General features: G+C 41.2%; 2 protein-coding genes across 10 annotated transcripts in view; one reads left to right on the forward strand and one right to left on the reverse strand.

The window, feature by feature from the left end:
* LOC109859614 (polypeptide N-acetylgalactosaminyltransferase 5) overlaps window positions 1-1,548 on the reverse strand; it is an 18,873-nt gene extending 17,325 nt beyond the window's left edge. Inside the window, exon 1 of one of the 4 annotated variants that reach the window (XM_020438057.1) lies at window positions 1,445-1,548. The gene's annotated coding sequence lies outside the window, so the exon portion shown is untranslated. Of the gene's footprint in view, window positions 1-8; window positions 186-781; window positions 1,409-1,444 lie in introns of those variants that run through there. The other 3 variants (XM_020438009.1, XM_020438035.1, XM_020438018.1) reach the window with 3 other exon arrangements.
* LOC109859636 (longitudinals lacking protein, isoforms H/M/V) overlaps window positions 1-12,750 on the forward strand; it is a 14,921-nt gene extending 2,171 nt beyond the window's left edge. Inside the window, exons 1-6 of one of the 6 annotated variants that reach the window (XM_020438090.1) lie at window positions 1,624-1,712; window positions 3,380-3,727; window positions 3,813-4,181; window positions 4,271-4,403; window positions 10,169-10,761; window positions 10,835-12,750. In XM_020438090.1, coding sequence (XP_020293679.1) covers window positions 3,416-3,727; window positions 3,813-4,181; window positions 4,271-4,403; window positions 10,169-10,761; window positions 10,835-11,098 — 1,671 coding nt within the window. In that variant the 5' untranslated portion in view covers window positions 1,624-1,712; window positions 3,380-3,415 and the 3' untranslated portion in view covers window positions 11,099-12,750. The other 5 variants (XM_020438080.1, XM_020438071.1, XM_020438108.1 and 2 more) reach the window with 5 other exon arrangements.
* Window positions 12,751-14,753: the final 2,003 nt, after the last annotated feature.

Genomic DNA, 14,753 nt, shown 5'->3' on the forward strand with positions numbered 1-14,753 from the left:
AGAATTACCTTACACACAAAACGAGAGAGACAAACGAACTCAAGCGTAAAACACCTATTCCGCCCCGCCGGAGACGAAGAGTTTTCGATGATGACTTTTCTGATACTTTTTTCCGCGCGCGCGAACGACAAAATAAATATCCAAGTCGCGCGTCGCGAGAAGATAAAAGTTATATTCGGCGGACACTATTAATACATCTCGATTTGAGTTAATTTTAAATCCCGTCGGATTTTTTTTTATTTTGTTCTCTCGCGAAAAGAGGAATCGGTTCTCGCGCGAGAGGAAACGAGCGGTGCTGCTCGCTCGCGCGTAATCTCTCTCTCGCCGCAACGCGGCGGATTCGCAACACCTACTTCAACCGGGGCACCGTTAAGCCACACGCGCCGCACGCTTCTCGCGCCGTGCGTGCTCGTTCACGCGCGTCTCTCTCACCGCCTTCGAAAGTGTGTCTAGCGCGATAGAACGCGAGTTCTATTCATCGCGAATTTTCTCTCAGCTTGGCTCAAACGCGATTTGAGAAATTGCAAAATAAATCCCCGACGTACCTGCTGATAATAAACGATCGCGCGTAAAAAATCGTCCCGACGAATGCGCGCACGCACGCACGTACGCACGCACATTCGCGCGAGCGGAGCTGACGAAAGAAAGAGAGATTGGACACGTAAAGACGCGTGGCCGATTCGCGCCACGCGTTTGACGTTAAACGTGGCAGTCGCTTCCGTAAAACTTTCCTCACACGAAGACGCGCACAATACACTCGACGTGATCGACGTTCACTTACGTTTCGCCGCGATACGCGAAGGAGCTCCTTCCGCTCCGCGCGCGGAATTAAAACCGCGTTGGTTCCCACCGTTCCTGCGGACGTTCCTCCGATAACACACACACACACACACACACACACGACGATGCGCGGAGAATCGTGCCTGTATCTCTTCCCGCTGAAATGAACTTGCCCGGCTTGCCGCGCGGTCCACCCGGGAACATCTCCCGCGGCGCTCGTTCAAACACACTCCCCGTGTGTGTGTGTGTGTGTGCATGTGTGTGTATGTATGTGTCAACTGTGACCCGACGCCTCGGCGACGAGACGCAAGTTCGCGTTACGGCGATGCGTGCACGTGCGAGAATGAATTTTGTTCGCGAAAGACGTGCGGATCCTGAGATTATTCTCCTCGAAACAATCCTCGAACACCGAGCGCGCCCAACGCAGGAGCGATCGTTAACGGCGCGCGGATCAGCCGGTACCAAATGCCCCAAGTCGAGTTCCCCGGGACCGTCGGAGACACGGGAACGATCTTTTCGCGAGAACCTTAACGCAGATCTGCGGACGTATACAGCAGCGCGCGCGTTATACACGACGACGCGGGTTTCGCGCTCTCTTTCTTTCTCGTCGCTCTTCTCTCGCGGTTGGTCGATTTACTTGACATCCCATTTCGTCGATACGCACCTTCTGTCACCCTCTTCTGGCACCCGAAGCTCTAACGGCGCGGCGAAACAGGAGCAGGAGGTAGTTCGCGTGCATGCATGTCGCCCGTCGTCGCACACTAAGCGGAGGATACGCCTGACATCGCGCGAGGCGGCGCGGCGCGGAGCGGAGCGATCAACACCGAGGTTAGGACGTCCGGAAAGTGGGGACGACACCTGTTTTTCGACCGAGTTTTCGCAGCAACGGAGCAGCAGCACTTGTCAGACGAGGGAGGGAATTTCTCGACGAGGTGAATCGAGAGTTATAATCGCGAGTTATCGAAAGTCGAGAAGAGTCGCGCCTCGAGATTTATCGACCGGTCGAGAATCATCGTTGCGGTTTCTCCTCTGTGTTAACTTCGTTCCTTCGGCGCATTACGGGATTTGGGATTTTGCACACGATGAGATGAAATAAAGACGTTTTTTTTGCGTGACTCCATCAAACACGGCGGCTCGCGTTGACAGGTTTGTTCCTTTTTTTTTTTTTATGAGAAATAGGAGAACAATGTACACGATTCTCGCGTAAATTTTTCAACAACTGCCCATGGGCGTGTTGAAATATGTTCTTTGATCAACGTTCATCAATTAAAAGTTGAAATCAGATGATGTAGATATGAAAAACAATTATTGCTTGTAACATCCCGCAATACACGAGACCGTTTCAGAGAAACGTTCGAGAAATGATACACTGTAATAAAAAAAAAAAAAACACCGTCTGTTTGTGCATCCCCGCGTTCGAAAAAACGTGCGCGTTCGCGTTCGCGCGGATCGCTCGCCAGGTGGCGACGCCGGCCGGGCCCGCTATATTGATCAAGTTAGATTTCACGAGAGGACGCGCGTTTGATAAGATCTCGCGTATTTTTCGATCCTTCACGCAATCCTTTTCCCCCCCGTGTGTGCGAAACGTTTGTCGCTCGAGGGCAACTCGCGTGTGCGACTCCCGCGAGAAAAGAATAATCGGTAGCGCGCGCGGCGACTCCCGCGCGTTCACGCATTCGCGTCCGCGTAAATCCTCCCCCACGTCCATGACGTCATTCGCGAATTACACAAGCGTCATCGCTCAGTCTGTTGTGGAAAATTTCGTGGGGTTCGCGGTGGTAGCGACGAGGTGTGTTGCGCTCTAAACCGACGGACCGGTGCGAGCGAGCGAGCGAACGAACGAGCGAGAAAGGCGAGTTTTCCTCGACGGGCAAAACGCGTGGCCCAGCCACGGAGGTGATTCGCCGAGGACAAGGAAGCCCTTTCACGACTCGAGTAAGCACTCCGCTGACTTCCTCCGTCTTCCTCTCGCTTTTCCATCCAGAATCGTCGTTCTCGTGCGGTTCACGTATAATCGTGTTGTGTTAATATAACTATGTATTATCGTCACGCAAAAGCTACACTCGCGCACAGATCTCGCGACGAATACAGGATGTACAATGTTTACCTATTAGGTCGTGCATCTTCCATGACGTCGAGAGAACGTCGTCGAAGTTTGTGTATTTCCGCGGCACTCGACATGTCACGTCTCGGCTGACACTTTCTAACTGTATTTCTGTGTTGGTTTTGCGACTCTTTTCAAAGAAAAACTCCCGAAACGGGAAATTGTCAAGTATTCATTTCGATGTTGTTTCTTAATTAATACGTACAAATGATGATGTGTGTGTAAATATTTATGTATATATATATGTATGTATGTATAACATTGTTATTTATTAAAAATATATATCGGAGCAAGTTTTTACTTTTATGCAATAATAAATCTCGAGTGTGTATTTTTGTGTATATTTTTTGTCATATTGCTACGTAATATTTATATTTAATTATTTATTATTTATATTTATTATTTATATTTATTATTTATATTTAATTACAAATGTATTTGTATTTAAATTGTAAACAATGTTATAAACATGTTTGTCTTTTGTGTGTGTTATAGTCAAATTGCAGAAGAGATTCCTAGAGCGTGGTCACAATGTCTATGCAACAGTATTGCTTACGATGGAACAATCATCAGCCAAATTTCATCTCAGTTTTCTCCAATTTGCTGAACAATGAAACCTTGGTGGACGTCACCCTTGCTGCCGAGGGCAGGCAAATTCAAGCTCACAAAGTCGTACTGTCGGCGTGCAGTACCTACTTTCAGTCGCTGTTCACAGTGAATCCCTGTCAGCATCCTATCGTTATACTTAAAGACATTAAATATTCCGATTTGAAAATTATGGTGGACTTTATGTATTACGGGGAAGTAAACATATCACAGGATCAGCTGCCATCCATCATAAAGGTAGGTATAATCAATGATCGGTGTGTAATCCAAAATAATATATTGTTGTATCTGATCAGTTGGTAACATATTGTTTACTTAACAGACTGCAGAGAGTTTAAAAATAAAGGGACTCGCAGAAATGCACACAGCGTCATTGACCAAGTGGCCAAGCGGCAGCAGCGAAACCGGCGGAGGAGATCGCGGTGAATCTTGTTCACCCAGTCCGTCTCCATTGTCACCCTCGTTTCGTAGAAAAAGATTACGGAAATCTTCCACAGGCTCGACCTCTGGCTCAGGCGACAAACCGGAAGAGATTAACGAAATCACGTTGGTGGCTACTAACATTGTAAAACCTGAACCTCTAATTGCCTCTCAAGAAAGCGGAGAGAATTTGAGGCAAAGACCGGTAAATACCAGCACAGAATCTCAGGGCAGTATTGATGAGGATCAAATATCGATTGTAAGTACTCGCGTAAGTAACATTTTTTTTCTTCTCTCATTGAATCCAGAACCGATTTTGAACAGCATTCTTGTATTTTGGTTTTGTATTTTTGTTTTTAGATGAGTAATATGGAGACCAGTTCAGCCAACACGCCGGCTCAAAGCGACGGTTCTATTCAGGATGTGAGTCAACCGACCGCGACAAATATTGGACAACCAAGTTCTGTTTCTTCGCAACCACCAGTTCATCAAGGTAAGATGTAAAACTTATTGCTAAAATTGCTTTAGATAAGTTCAGATGAGAGATTCCAAAAACCTAGCAAAACTCAGGAGCAACGTAATATTATAAACTTTACTACTTGCCGTAAAACATATTATGCATAGAACAAAAATTAGTCTACCAAAGGTTAATGTATACAAAATTAGAAATGCAAATTGTTATTACGTTTTTATGCCGCATGTGTTTTATAAGTTTGTATGTGGCTGTAAATCAAGATAATTTCTCATTCTTTCATGTAGATAAAAATAATTTAAATATGTTTCTTTGAATACGTATGTTTTTATGAATTTTATTTTTCTGAAAAAAAATAAAAATAAGTTGCTTATCAAGTCGTATGCTATAAAAATAATATTATATGGGAACTATGTACTTTTCACACTGTATAACATCCATAAAAAAAATTTATACTAATAATTGATATCGCGCGTAAAAAGAATGCAAGTTTTTCAAAGAACGTACATGATCGAACAATTTAATGTGATTCACATCGTAAAACACGTGTAACTAAATCTGATCATATTAAATCCTGTTTTTACATGATTAGTCAGAGAGATGAACTCATCATCGATTATACAACAGATTGATTGATACGGTGTTAATAATCTGACTTGTGTACAAACGTATGAAAGTTCAAAGACATGGGTTTTAATTCATGGGTATTACGTTATCGTGTACACGAGTCAATCGTAATTGCATATTTTAATGATACATAGTTGTCGTAGTAGGTTTACATACATTGTAACATTTTGTCTAGAATGTGATATCGCAATCTGCATGATAGCTCCCCCTTTCAGCAAACATACTTTTCCGATTGTTCTTTAATACGTAATTGTTATTTCAATTGTTGCATACTGACTGTGTGGTGGGTATTTTAAGCTGCATGATCGATGAGCGAAATTTTACACATTTTTATATTATATACATATATATATTTATATATATATATGCTGGCACAGATGCGTTTAAATGTATTGCACAAGAAGGATCAACGGACGTTTGACATGAAAATAGAGCGAAATTTTCAGGAATTGGAATTCTGATAAATGCGAATGTGCATAAAAATAATAATAACAATTTAAAAAAGTGTTTCTCATTCATATATAAAAAAAGAAAGTCACCATGGTACACAGATACATAGCACACAGTACGTTATGCTCGTGAAATGCAAAAAAGTGCGTTCACATTGGGCGTTCGACATTTAATAGAATATGTATGTGTGCCTTTATTAAATGTAAAAAAAAAAAAAACAAAAAAAAAAAGAGAAAAAACTCGTCGTATATATACATATATGTTTTATTATTAAAACTAACGATGTGCTTGAAAATGTATCTGTGCCATGCTGCAACTTCATATTTTAATACGCTCATTTTTATCGTTTCTTTACAAGATTGTTTTTACTTTTACAATACCTATCATCTTTCGCTTACTTAGCTTAGTATATATATATATATATATATATATTGTTTCTCTACATATACCATAGACTATACGAACTTTACTTTTTGTTTTTGTTTTATTAGATCATAATTCTATATATTTCAACATGTCTTGTTTCATAACAGAGATATGATGACGTATTATCTGTTGTTTTGATTCATAGTTCGAGTTGCATTAGTGATGACAGAATGTAACATTTAACATTGATATATCTTTGATAGAAGTTAATGAATGCTATCTTTTTTCTGAAAAAAATATAGCATATAGAAATATTGTGATTCATACGAGCAAATCAGCTAATAATTTAAGATTCTTACGTCAATCTAAGATTCATCGAATGAAATTACAATCTCGTTCTGTTCATTTCATCATAAGATCTCATAGTGTTACAAGTCATATTACTCTGTCACTTATCTTTGCGCTGTAATAAACGCGATGTCTATCAGCGGGTTGATCATTCCTGTGCTCTGACCAAACATGAATCGGTCTGTTCTACAGGATTACAATGGACTATTATGGAGCACACATATCATCCACGTTTCGCTCTGTCCTCGTGTCAAACGAATCTGTCGATCCAAGCGTCGTCGGCGTTTACGACGCCCGAAATAACGGCATCCTCGACCATCAGCGATCAGTACTCTGGTACCAGCACGACTGGTTCCAGTTGCGCCTTGACGAACTATCCGAACTCCTCCCACGGGACGTTGCAGCACTCGTCGTCGGGCGGACCCTCGCCATCGACGCAGTGCCCGAGTAACTGCCAGAGTCCTTGCGCCAGCCCGCAGACTGCGATTAAGAGGAAGCGCTCGACTAATCCACAGGCGGACGAGAACTTTATACGCGCGCTCGACGCCGTACGCTACGGCGGCATAGGGTTTTGCAAAGCGGCCAGGATGTTCGGCGTGAACAACCGAACGCTCTGGCTCGAGTATAAGAAGCGCGGCTACCCGAACAATCGGCCCAGTCTCAAATCCCGCGTTAAGCAAGAGGTCAACTCCTCGCCGCCGCCGGCGCCACCGGCGGCGCAGCCCATGAACTCGCAGAGCCCGACGCCGATGGGTCCGCCAACAACTCCGCACAGCACACACAATACTCACACGACTCACACCATGCTGACCAGTCACAGTCCACACACGATGCTGAGCGGTTACATTGACAGCAGGCACACGGATTACTCATTGCCGAGTAGCACGATGCCGATCAATCTGCACGGCGTTAATTACAACACCATGTGAACTGAATCTTACTCGGAAAATCACTTCTATAGACGACTTTGAGAAATATTACTTTGCTTCCTTAGACCCGCTTGTATAATGCAATATACGTACATATATGTATGCGTAAAGATTTAGTGAAATTAGTTTTTTTTTTTTCGGGTCTGTGAGATTTGGCAATCTTTATAACTCTTCTGTTGCAATATCCTGATGTGTGTAACACAAAATCGGGATTTCATTAAATGAAAAAATCATCTTTGTGATTCTTAAAATATTTGGACTTTTTTTATATTTCTAGTTCATAAAAAAGATCGTACGCAACTTTTTTTGACGCATCTTATTTATATTATTTACACTAATATATTTTTATTATATATATTTAATTTTTTTCAGATATATATATTGTTTTATTGAAACATTTTTATTTTTATGCTTCGCTTCAATTTTTCTTATCAATCACATAACCGCACATGACTCTTGAGCTAAGATGTTTATGATGTGATAAATTAAATGGATTTACAGTGACATGCCTAATCCGTTTGTCGGCGATTTATATTGTAAGGCTTTATATTGTGAGAGATATATTGGCTAATATATATTAAATATGTATAAATTAATTAACACATGATTAGTAATATATAATATATATTAATATACACATAATATACGTATGTATATATATTATATAATATAATACATGTAAGATGTCTGAAAAATTTTGACCAAGCCGAAGTGTGAAGATTAAGTACATTAAATTAATCTAGATCGAAAAGAGTTATGTGCTATTTTACAAAATTTGCAATAATTATTGAATGATTAATTAGTGTATGTGACTCAATGAGCACGTAATAAGCGATGATCCGGATTCTGTGTCTGTGATTTTCAGTTGATCGCAAGAAGTGTCACATGTTAGAAAATTGCCATTTTTCTTTACAACTGAAAATCATATACGCCTACAGAATTCGGATCATCGCGCTCATTGGATCACATGTGTTAATTAATCACTCAATAATTATTGCGAATTTTTCTAAAATGTTACATGACTTTTTGACTCAGATCAATGCAATCTACCTTTACACTTCGGCTTGGTCAACATTTGTCAGACACACTGTATGTACACATATTAATAATGTATATATTTATTGATATATTAGCTATATGTAGCTTTTTGTTTATTGACATTACTGACGCAAATCTTTGGCATTGTCTTGAAATTGATGCAGTCTCAGTGCTTTAATGATTACGGCATAAATCATTACGGCATTGGTAAATAGTGAAATTTGTTTATCTTTAGTATTTACGAGAATCAATCGATACCTAATGGCAAAGTTCATTCTATTTCCAAGTTGGGTACAGTACATGGTTACACACTCGCGCGGCGGCGATAAAATAATATGTACTTTGCTATTAATCATTGAACCACCATTGTCTGTTGTCGTATATAACATTGTACATATTACATATAGCGAAAAAAATATATATTTACATACATAACATACACGTGTATACATAAACATTTATATATATATATATATACATATATATATATATACATATATACATATACAAATAATACACACCTTACTCTCGATTACTGACTGATCCTTGTAGTTTATCGTGCTACACCTGTAAATAGTAAAAAGGACGAGATAAGATTACAAAAGATTGCGTCATCTGTATTTGCACATGTGTGTCCGGAAACATTATTACGGGACTACCATTATGCACACGCTGATTATCTATCAATACATGTATTACAATTATTAATTGTTGCTATATGTTGATAAATATATGAGAAACGCTACGCTAGACTTTCTATAGATAAACGTTTTTGTTTTCCTCTGTATACGGTATTTACTTAATTTGTTTGCCTGTTTGCGCTTTTTACATACATATAATATAGTTTCTCGACACGTATAATCTATTATACACGACTACTTCTTTTATATAATCTTCGAATCACGTTTGTTTCGTTCGAACAAGTTGACGATTAGGAAGTTACGTTAACGAAAATGAACATAAAATAACGAATTGCAAATCTACTATCGTTATATACTATAATTAAGTTAATCTATCCGCTATTGTGCGGAAATAATTCTACTAGTTTAAAATAAATTAAATTGTAAATTCCATGTGAGATATGTGGTTGAACTGTAGAAAATGAACATTTATAAATACTGTACGAATACTGTGTATGTATACCATTTCGCTATGATATCTGTGTTTTTGTTATGTTTAATAATAATATAATTTGTTATGTATATTCTCCAGGTTTCAGCGAAACATGTTAGTACTCTATAGAACAATCTATACCTATGGTATTTTACTATTAACTGTAAAATAAAAGTTAATGTTTCTAATTTTTCTTGTGCGTGCAAAAGTAATTTTCCTTTCGAATTTGCTGTGTTCTTTGTTGTATTGTATTGTGCATCACTCAACAATTTATATATAAATCGTTAAAAGAGCAAAGTAATGCATGTATTGAACACACAAGAAAACACGTCGAACGCTGAAGACCACTTGAAAAGAATATTTCGATTGTACATATATTTTCATCTTATTTATTTCTACAAAAAAAAAAAAATTCTTTATATTGAAGAAAATGTGCAACACTTTCTCGAGAAATATATATTTGAATAGTTTAAAGATAGAAATTAAGTGTTTATAAATAATAATATACAATAGCTATTAATTGCGCGCACACACACACACACACACACACACACACTTCTAAGAAACATTTATACCCCTTATATATATACATAGAAGATTAAAAGATAATTCTGAAGGAATAAAAATTATTCTAACAATTTGCAACAGAATGTGAGTCCTGTTACTTCTTCTCAGCGTTTGTACAACCTTCTTTTCTTTATTAATCAACATCACATATTACGTAGCATATTATTATGATGTTGAATAATAATAAGAATATATAACCCAGTATTTATATTTTCTTAAAAAAATCATAATTTTATAAATCGTCAATCTGTTGTATAATAAACCGACAACTTTTCATGTATTGTTGAAGTAGATGATGTTTCGTTTTTTCTTTTGTTGTCTCTCAAGACTACATATTTGTTATTATAGTTCTTCAGTGCAAGCAGTCGCCACCCACGGAGAAGAAGAGGCCGCGGCTGCTGATCAGGCAACCGCGGCTGAAGAAGGAGCCGACTCTGTCAGCTCATCAGTCGCCGGAGAGTGATTCGGGTTCATCGCCCCACATAGTCACACCGACGCTGAATCTTCCTCAGGCGTCGAGGAGCCTTGAGGAGTCGCGTGTATCACCGCCAGCGCACACCATACTGGTCAGTCATCCGAATCTGTTGGCGGTGACTACGTCGTCCAGTCTGTTGACGGTGCCGCAACCGGCGTACCTGACAAAACAGCACTCGCACCCGCTGCTATCTAGTCAGCAACCGAGCACGTCCGGGACTTACTGGATACAGCGACAACACTCCCATCCGGAGTTGCCAGGTAGGACCACGAGTCCCTCGATCATAATCGAACCGGCGCCCGTCATCAAAACGGAGGAGGAGCTTTGCGACGAGACAACTCCGACTCCAACGACAACCACCGCCTCCGATCCATTGATCGGAAGCAGCAGCGGAGGCAGCGTTACCACCACCGGTGGATTGAGGGTGAAGTCAACGGAGTTGCGACGAGCTTCGTCATCCCCGCAGGTAAATATTCTCGCACACGCGTGCGTGCAATTATGTATGTTAAAGATGTTGTTGTTACATCCAACGCTTACAGACGAGCAGCAGAGAGCCTAGCGAAAACACGGGTGATCACCGATCGGGTCACTGTCCGGTATTGCGCCAGGGACCCGCTTTGGGCTGCAATCATTGCTGGAACACGATCGACGATCACGGCAGAATACTCCGTAGAAAGACCAAGTACCAGTGTCCCCAGTGTCAGATCAATCTGTGCATCGTGCCCTGTTTCCAGGAGTACCATGAGCAGCGGCGCGATCTAACTTCCAAACTGAAGCCCCTGCCAAAAACCGGCTCCGTTTAATTTCTCTATTTATTTAATGTTAAACATGACACGTGCTTCAGTGTCGAGATTTGACGTAACTTACGACGTGACGAACTCATTATCATCAACGTGTACACATGATACCTTTTCCGCGATGAGCGTGAACTATATCGGAGTTAATTGTCACTCATATATATATATATATACATATATGTGACCTCATATATTTTCGTAACACATTTACACAGCGTTTACAATGTAAACGGAATCGTTGCAATATGATAACGACAACACGCATTTTCACAGGTGCATGTGCATCGATTTTTGTCGTTTTTTTTGGTTTTTTTTATTTTTTGTTTTTTTTTTTTGTTTTTATTGTTTCGGTAACTTCGCTGATTCCACGAACACACGAAATTTTTTCGTGACTTCGTAAAAATACGTAGTACTCGTTTGTACGAATTTTAATTTAACATTAGTCTCTCATCTGACATTATTTTCGTCTTGTCGCGCCACACTGCATGATCTCAAACAAAAAAATATGACGTTTCATTCTTACGCCCTCTCTCTTCCTCGATTTATCCGAGACGCATCGAGATAATAATTTTTGTCGACACGCAAACACTAATTTGGCGAGGCCGTGAATTTTGTGACAAAATTGCGTCCCAAAAAAGTAAAAAAATAAAAAAAAAGGGAAAGAACCGTCGGACGCGATGGCCGCTAAAACGAGAGCTTTAGCGCACGTGCACACACAACGATCGAATTCGGTGTACCCTTATAAATCACTTCCTACCATTCGCAATTCCCCTATTGCCACCTGTAAAACGACACTCCCTTCCCCTTTCCCCCCGCCATTAATGCGTCCGCGTAAATTTGTCGTCGTTCGTTCCCGCGATCAATCGAACATGGCACACGCTCGCCTCTTATTTTAGTACAAAGATTAAAAACAATGGTACAAGAACTTTTTTTTATCTTAATCGATAATTTCGTATCGTCTCAGAGATTCGAAACAGTTCTTGAGAAAAATAGTTCAAGCTTCAAAACAAATCAAGCGTTTCCTTGCTTTTCTTTTTTATTTACTCGCGCAACGATACGTTAACGCGAAATCGAGTCGCTCTTTAAGAGTTTCAATCCCATAAGTTACAAGAGACACAAGATCGATCAATCTCGTATCAGAATATTTCAAGACTCCGAGTATTTCATTTCGTTTGTGTATGTCTCGTGCATTAATCGCGAAAGAGCGTCCCCGGACACATGTTGGCCGGTGACAACATGGTGTGATATACGAATGACCGAAGATCTTCTCCCCCCCCTCCCTGTTTCCCGTCCGGGAGAAAAGTCGCGGTGATGGATTTCCGGATTTCGTTCCGATAAATCACGATTTGCACGAATCTCGCCGCGTGAACGTTTTCTCCCTCTCTCCTCGTCCCGCCCTCGTCCCGTGACATTTTCTCGCGAACGGCGCCGTGCACGTTCGCGCCACTTTGTACCGTGTAAAGTGTTGAGAAGAAATGTAGAAGAATTATATATACATAAACGCAATATATTTTTCTCGGCATTGCACAGATGTGTATTATACGCGTTGTATGGATTAATCATATTTTATGTATACATATCTAGCCTCTGACAGAGATTCGTAACTTAATTGAAAATAAAAAAAACTCGTACAAGATCGCAGACCAGAGAGGAATTTTTCTTGCGGAGGACGAGATGACAATCAATTTACACGCAATTTTTTTGTTTCTTTTTTTTCTTTTTTCATACCGGCGTTGTGTTATGCGCGTTTGATCGCCGCGCGAAATTGCCGATATTGAATTTTTTTTCGTCGAAAGAAGAAACGCACACAGGAAACTCGAGAAAACGTGATCACGGAGTTGGACCCGATGGCGGAACGATGGAGAAAGAGGAGCCTTCGCCGCACCGCCGAATCTCGGAGTCGCAATAAATCCGCGAGGGTCGACTTTTTCTCTCCGGTTCGGCAGCGTCCGCAGACACGGGGTCAGCCGTTTCTTCTTGCGCGCAAGCTGACGCCACCGCCGTCATCGTCGTTGCCGTCGTCGTTGCCGTCGTCGTCGTCGTCGTCGTCGTCGTCGTAACTGTAGTAACCCCTCGTCACATAACGCGCCCGACGGAAGAACCGTCATCTTGGATCCCCCAAAAGCCACGGCGATATTGTACGCGCAGCCGGTGCCCCGTCGACAGCTGGACCCCTCGTCTTGCGTCTCTTTCTCTCTTTCTCTCTTGGCAGAAACGAAAAGTCACGGAGCGCGGATTAATCGCCACCGACCCCTGAATGGATACACGGCTCGTGGGAGGTCAATCTTGTTAGGGCGAAAGCGCATTACGCGGACGCGATCGGCGGCAAAGCCGACGGACATGCTTATTGTTCGCGTTTCGCGCCTCGACGCCTCCCCCCGTCATTGTTGTTCTTGACCCGATAAGATTCTTCAAACTCCGGACTTCGGAGTCTTCTCTATTAGACTACACTTTCTTGTATTCTTTAATTGTCTCGGATCGCTTCTTTCAGCGCGCGAGTATTTTCCGAAGAACGAGAGAGAAAGAGAAATCCATCTTTACAAGGTGAATATCGCGACGAAGTAAGTTTTAAATAATATCCTGATTTGTATTTACGAGACACACAAAGAAGAAACGGGAGAGAAATTGCTAATTAAAGTTATCTTAAAGCAGATGTAATCATCTCAAGAGAGAGAAAGAGAGAGAAAGAAAGATAGCAATTGATCATCGCGTATCGCACGTTGCGATGTCAAGAGTAGCGTTCGCGCGAAAGCAAAAAAAAAAAATAAAAATAAAAATAAATAAAACACCAGCTCGGCGCAGCGAAGTAAAAATGAAGTTTTCGTATTAGCCGACTTCAGGAGCGATGTTTATGCGGATTGAGAAGTTCAAACGCGTAAGAGGATTGCGCGGAAATTACTTAATGCCTTTTTAACTCGCATTTAATTCTCCCTACATATTCCCTGTGCATAATCGCATTATACAGCGCGCGTGGGGTGTGCGCGTATATTCGCCGCCTCCCCCCACTCTCCCCCGTCCCTCCCGTCGGTTCTCTCTTCTTCTTCTCATCCCCGGGTGCATCGTTTTGTTCCTCCCGTTGTACGGACGCAAGAGGCGGAAACTCCGCGATATTCGCATTGTGACGCAACGCACCGTAGAAAAAAGGAGCAAGCTGCAATTTCTAAAGCGTCAAACAAAAGCAAACATCGCGACGCTGATTTGTCATGCAGAACTAACTTGTTCCGAGGTGAAAATTAAATACGGCGCTTTGTTTTGTTTTGTTTTGTTTTTTGTAGGAGCGAGCAGAGACTATTAACCGAAACAATGAGGGATAAACAAGAGAAATTCTGTCGAGTGACACCTTCAGAGAGCTTACATTTTTAACGCGAAGTTATTAATAATTTTAGAGCGGAGTTTATTATTAAAAAAAAAAAAAAAAAACGCACGTTTGTGAAATTTGCGCGCAAATTAAAGACGTAGAGAGAGAGAGCAGGCTTCGTCCGACAAAACAATTGTAGCAAATAATACGGCAATTAGCAAGTCGATTTTGCACAAAGCAGAAGAAAGACGCGACGGAGAAATATTATGCGCTACAAAGAATTCATTTGCAAGGGAACGCGGTGGAAGATACTCCTCTTCTTCTTTGCGAAACTCATCCTCTCACTTCGCACTCATTCTCGAT

This window comes from Pseudomyrmex gracilis, unplaced genomic scaffold (assembly GCF_002006095.1).
Source record: "Pseudomyrmex gracilis isolate BER0280 unplaced genomic scaffold, ASM200609v1 scaffold_7, whole genome shotgun sequence".
In the NCBI taxonomy this organism is placed as follows: domain Eukaryota; kingdom Metazoa; phylum Arthropoda; class Insecta; order Hymenoptera; family Formicidae; genus Pseudomyrmex; species Pseudomyrmex gracilis.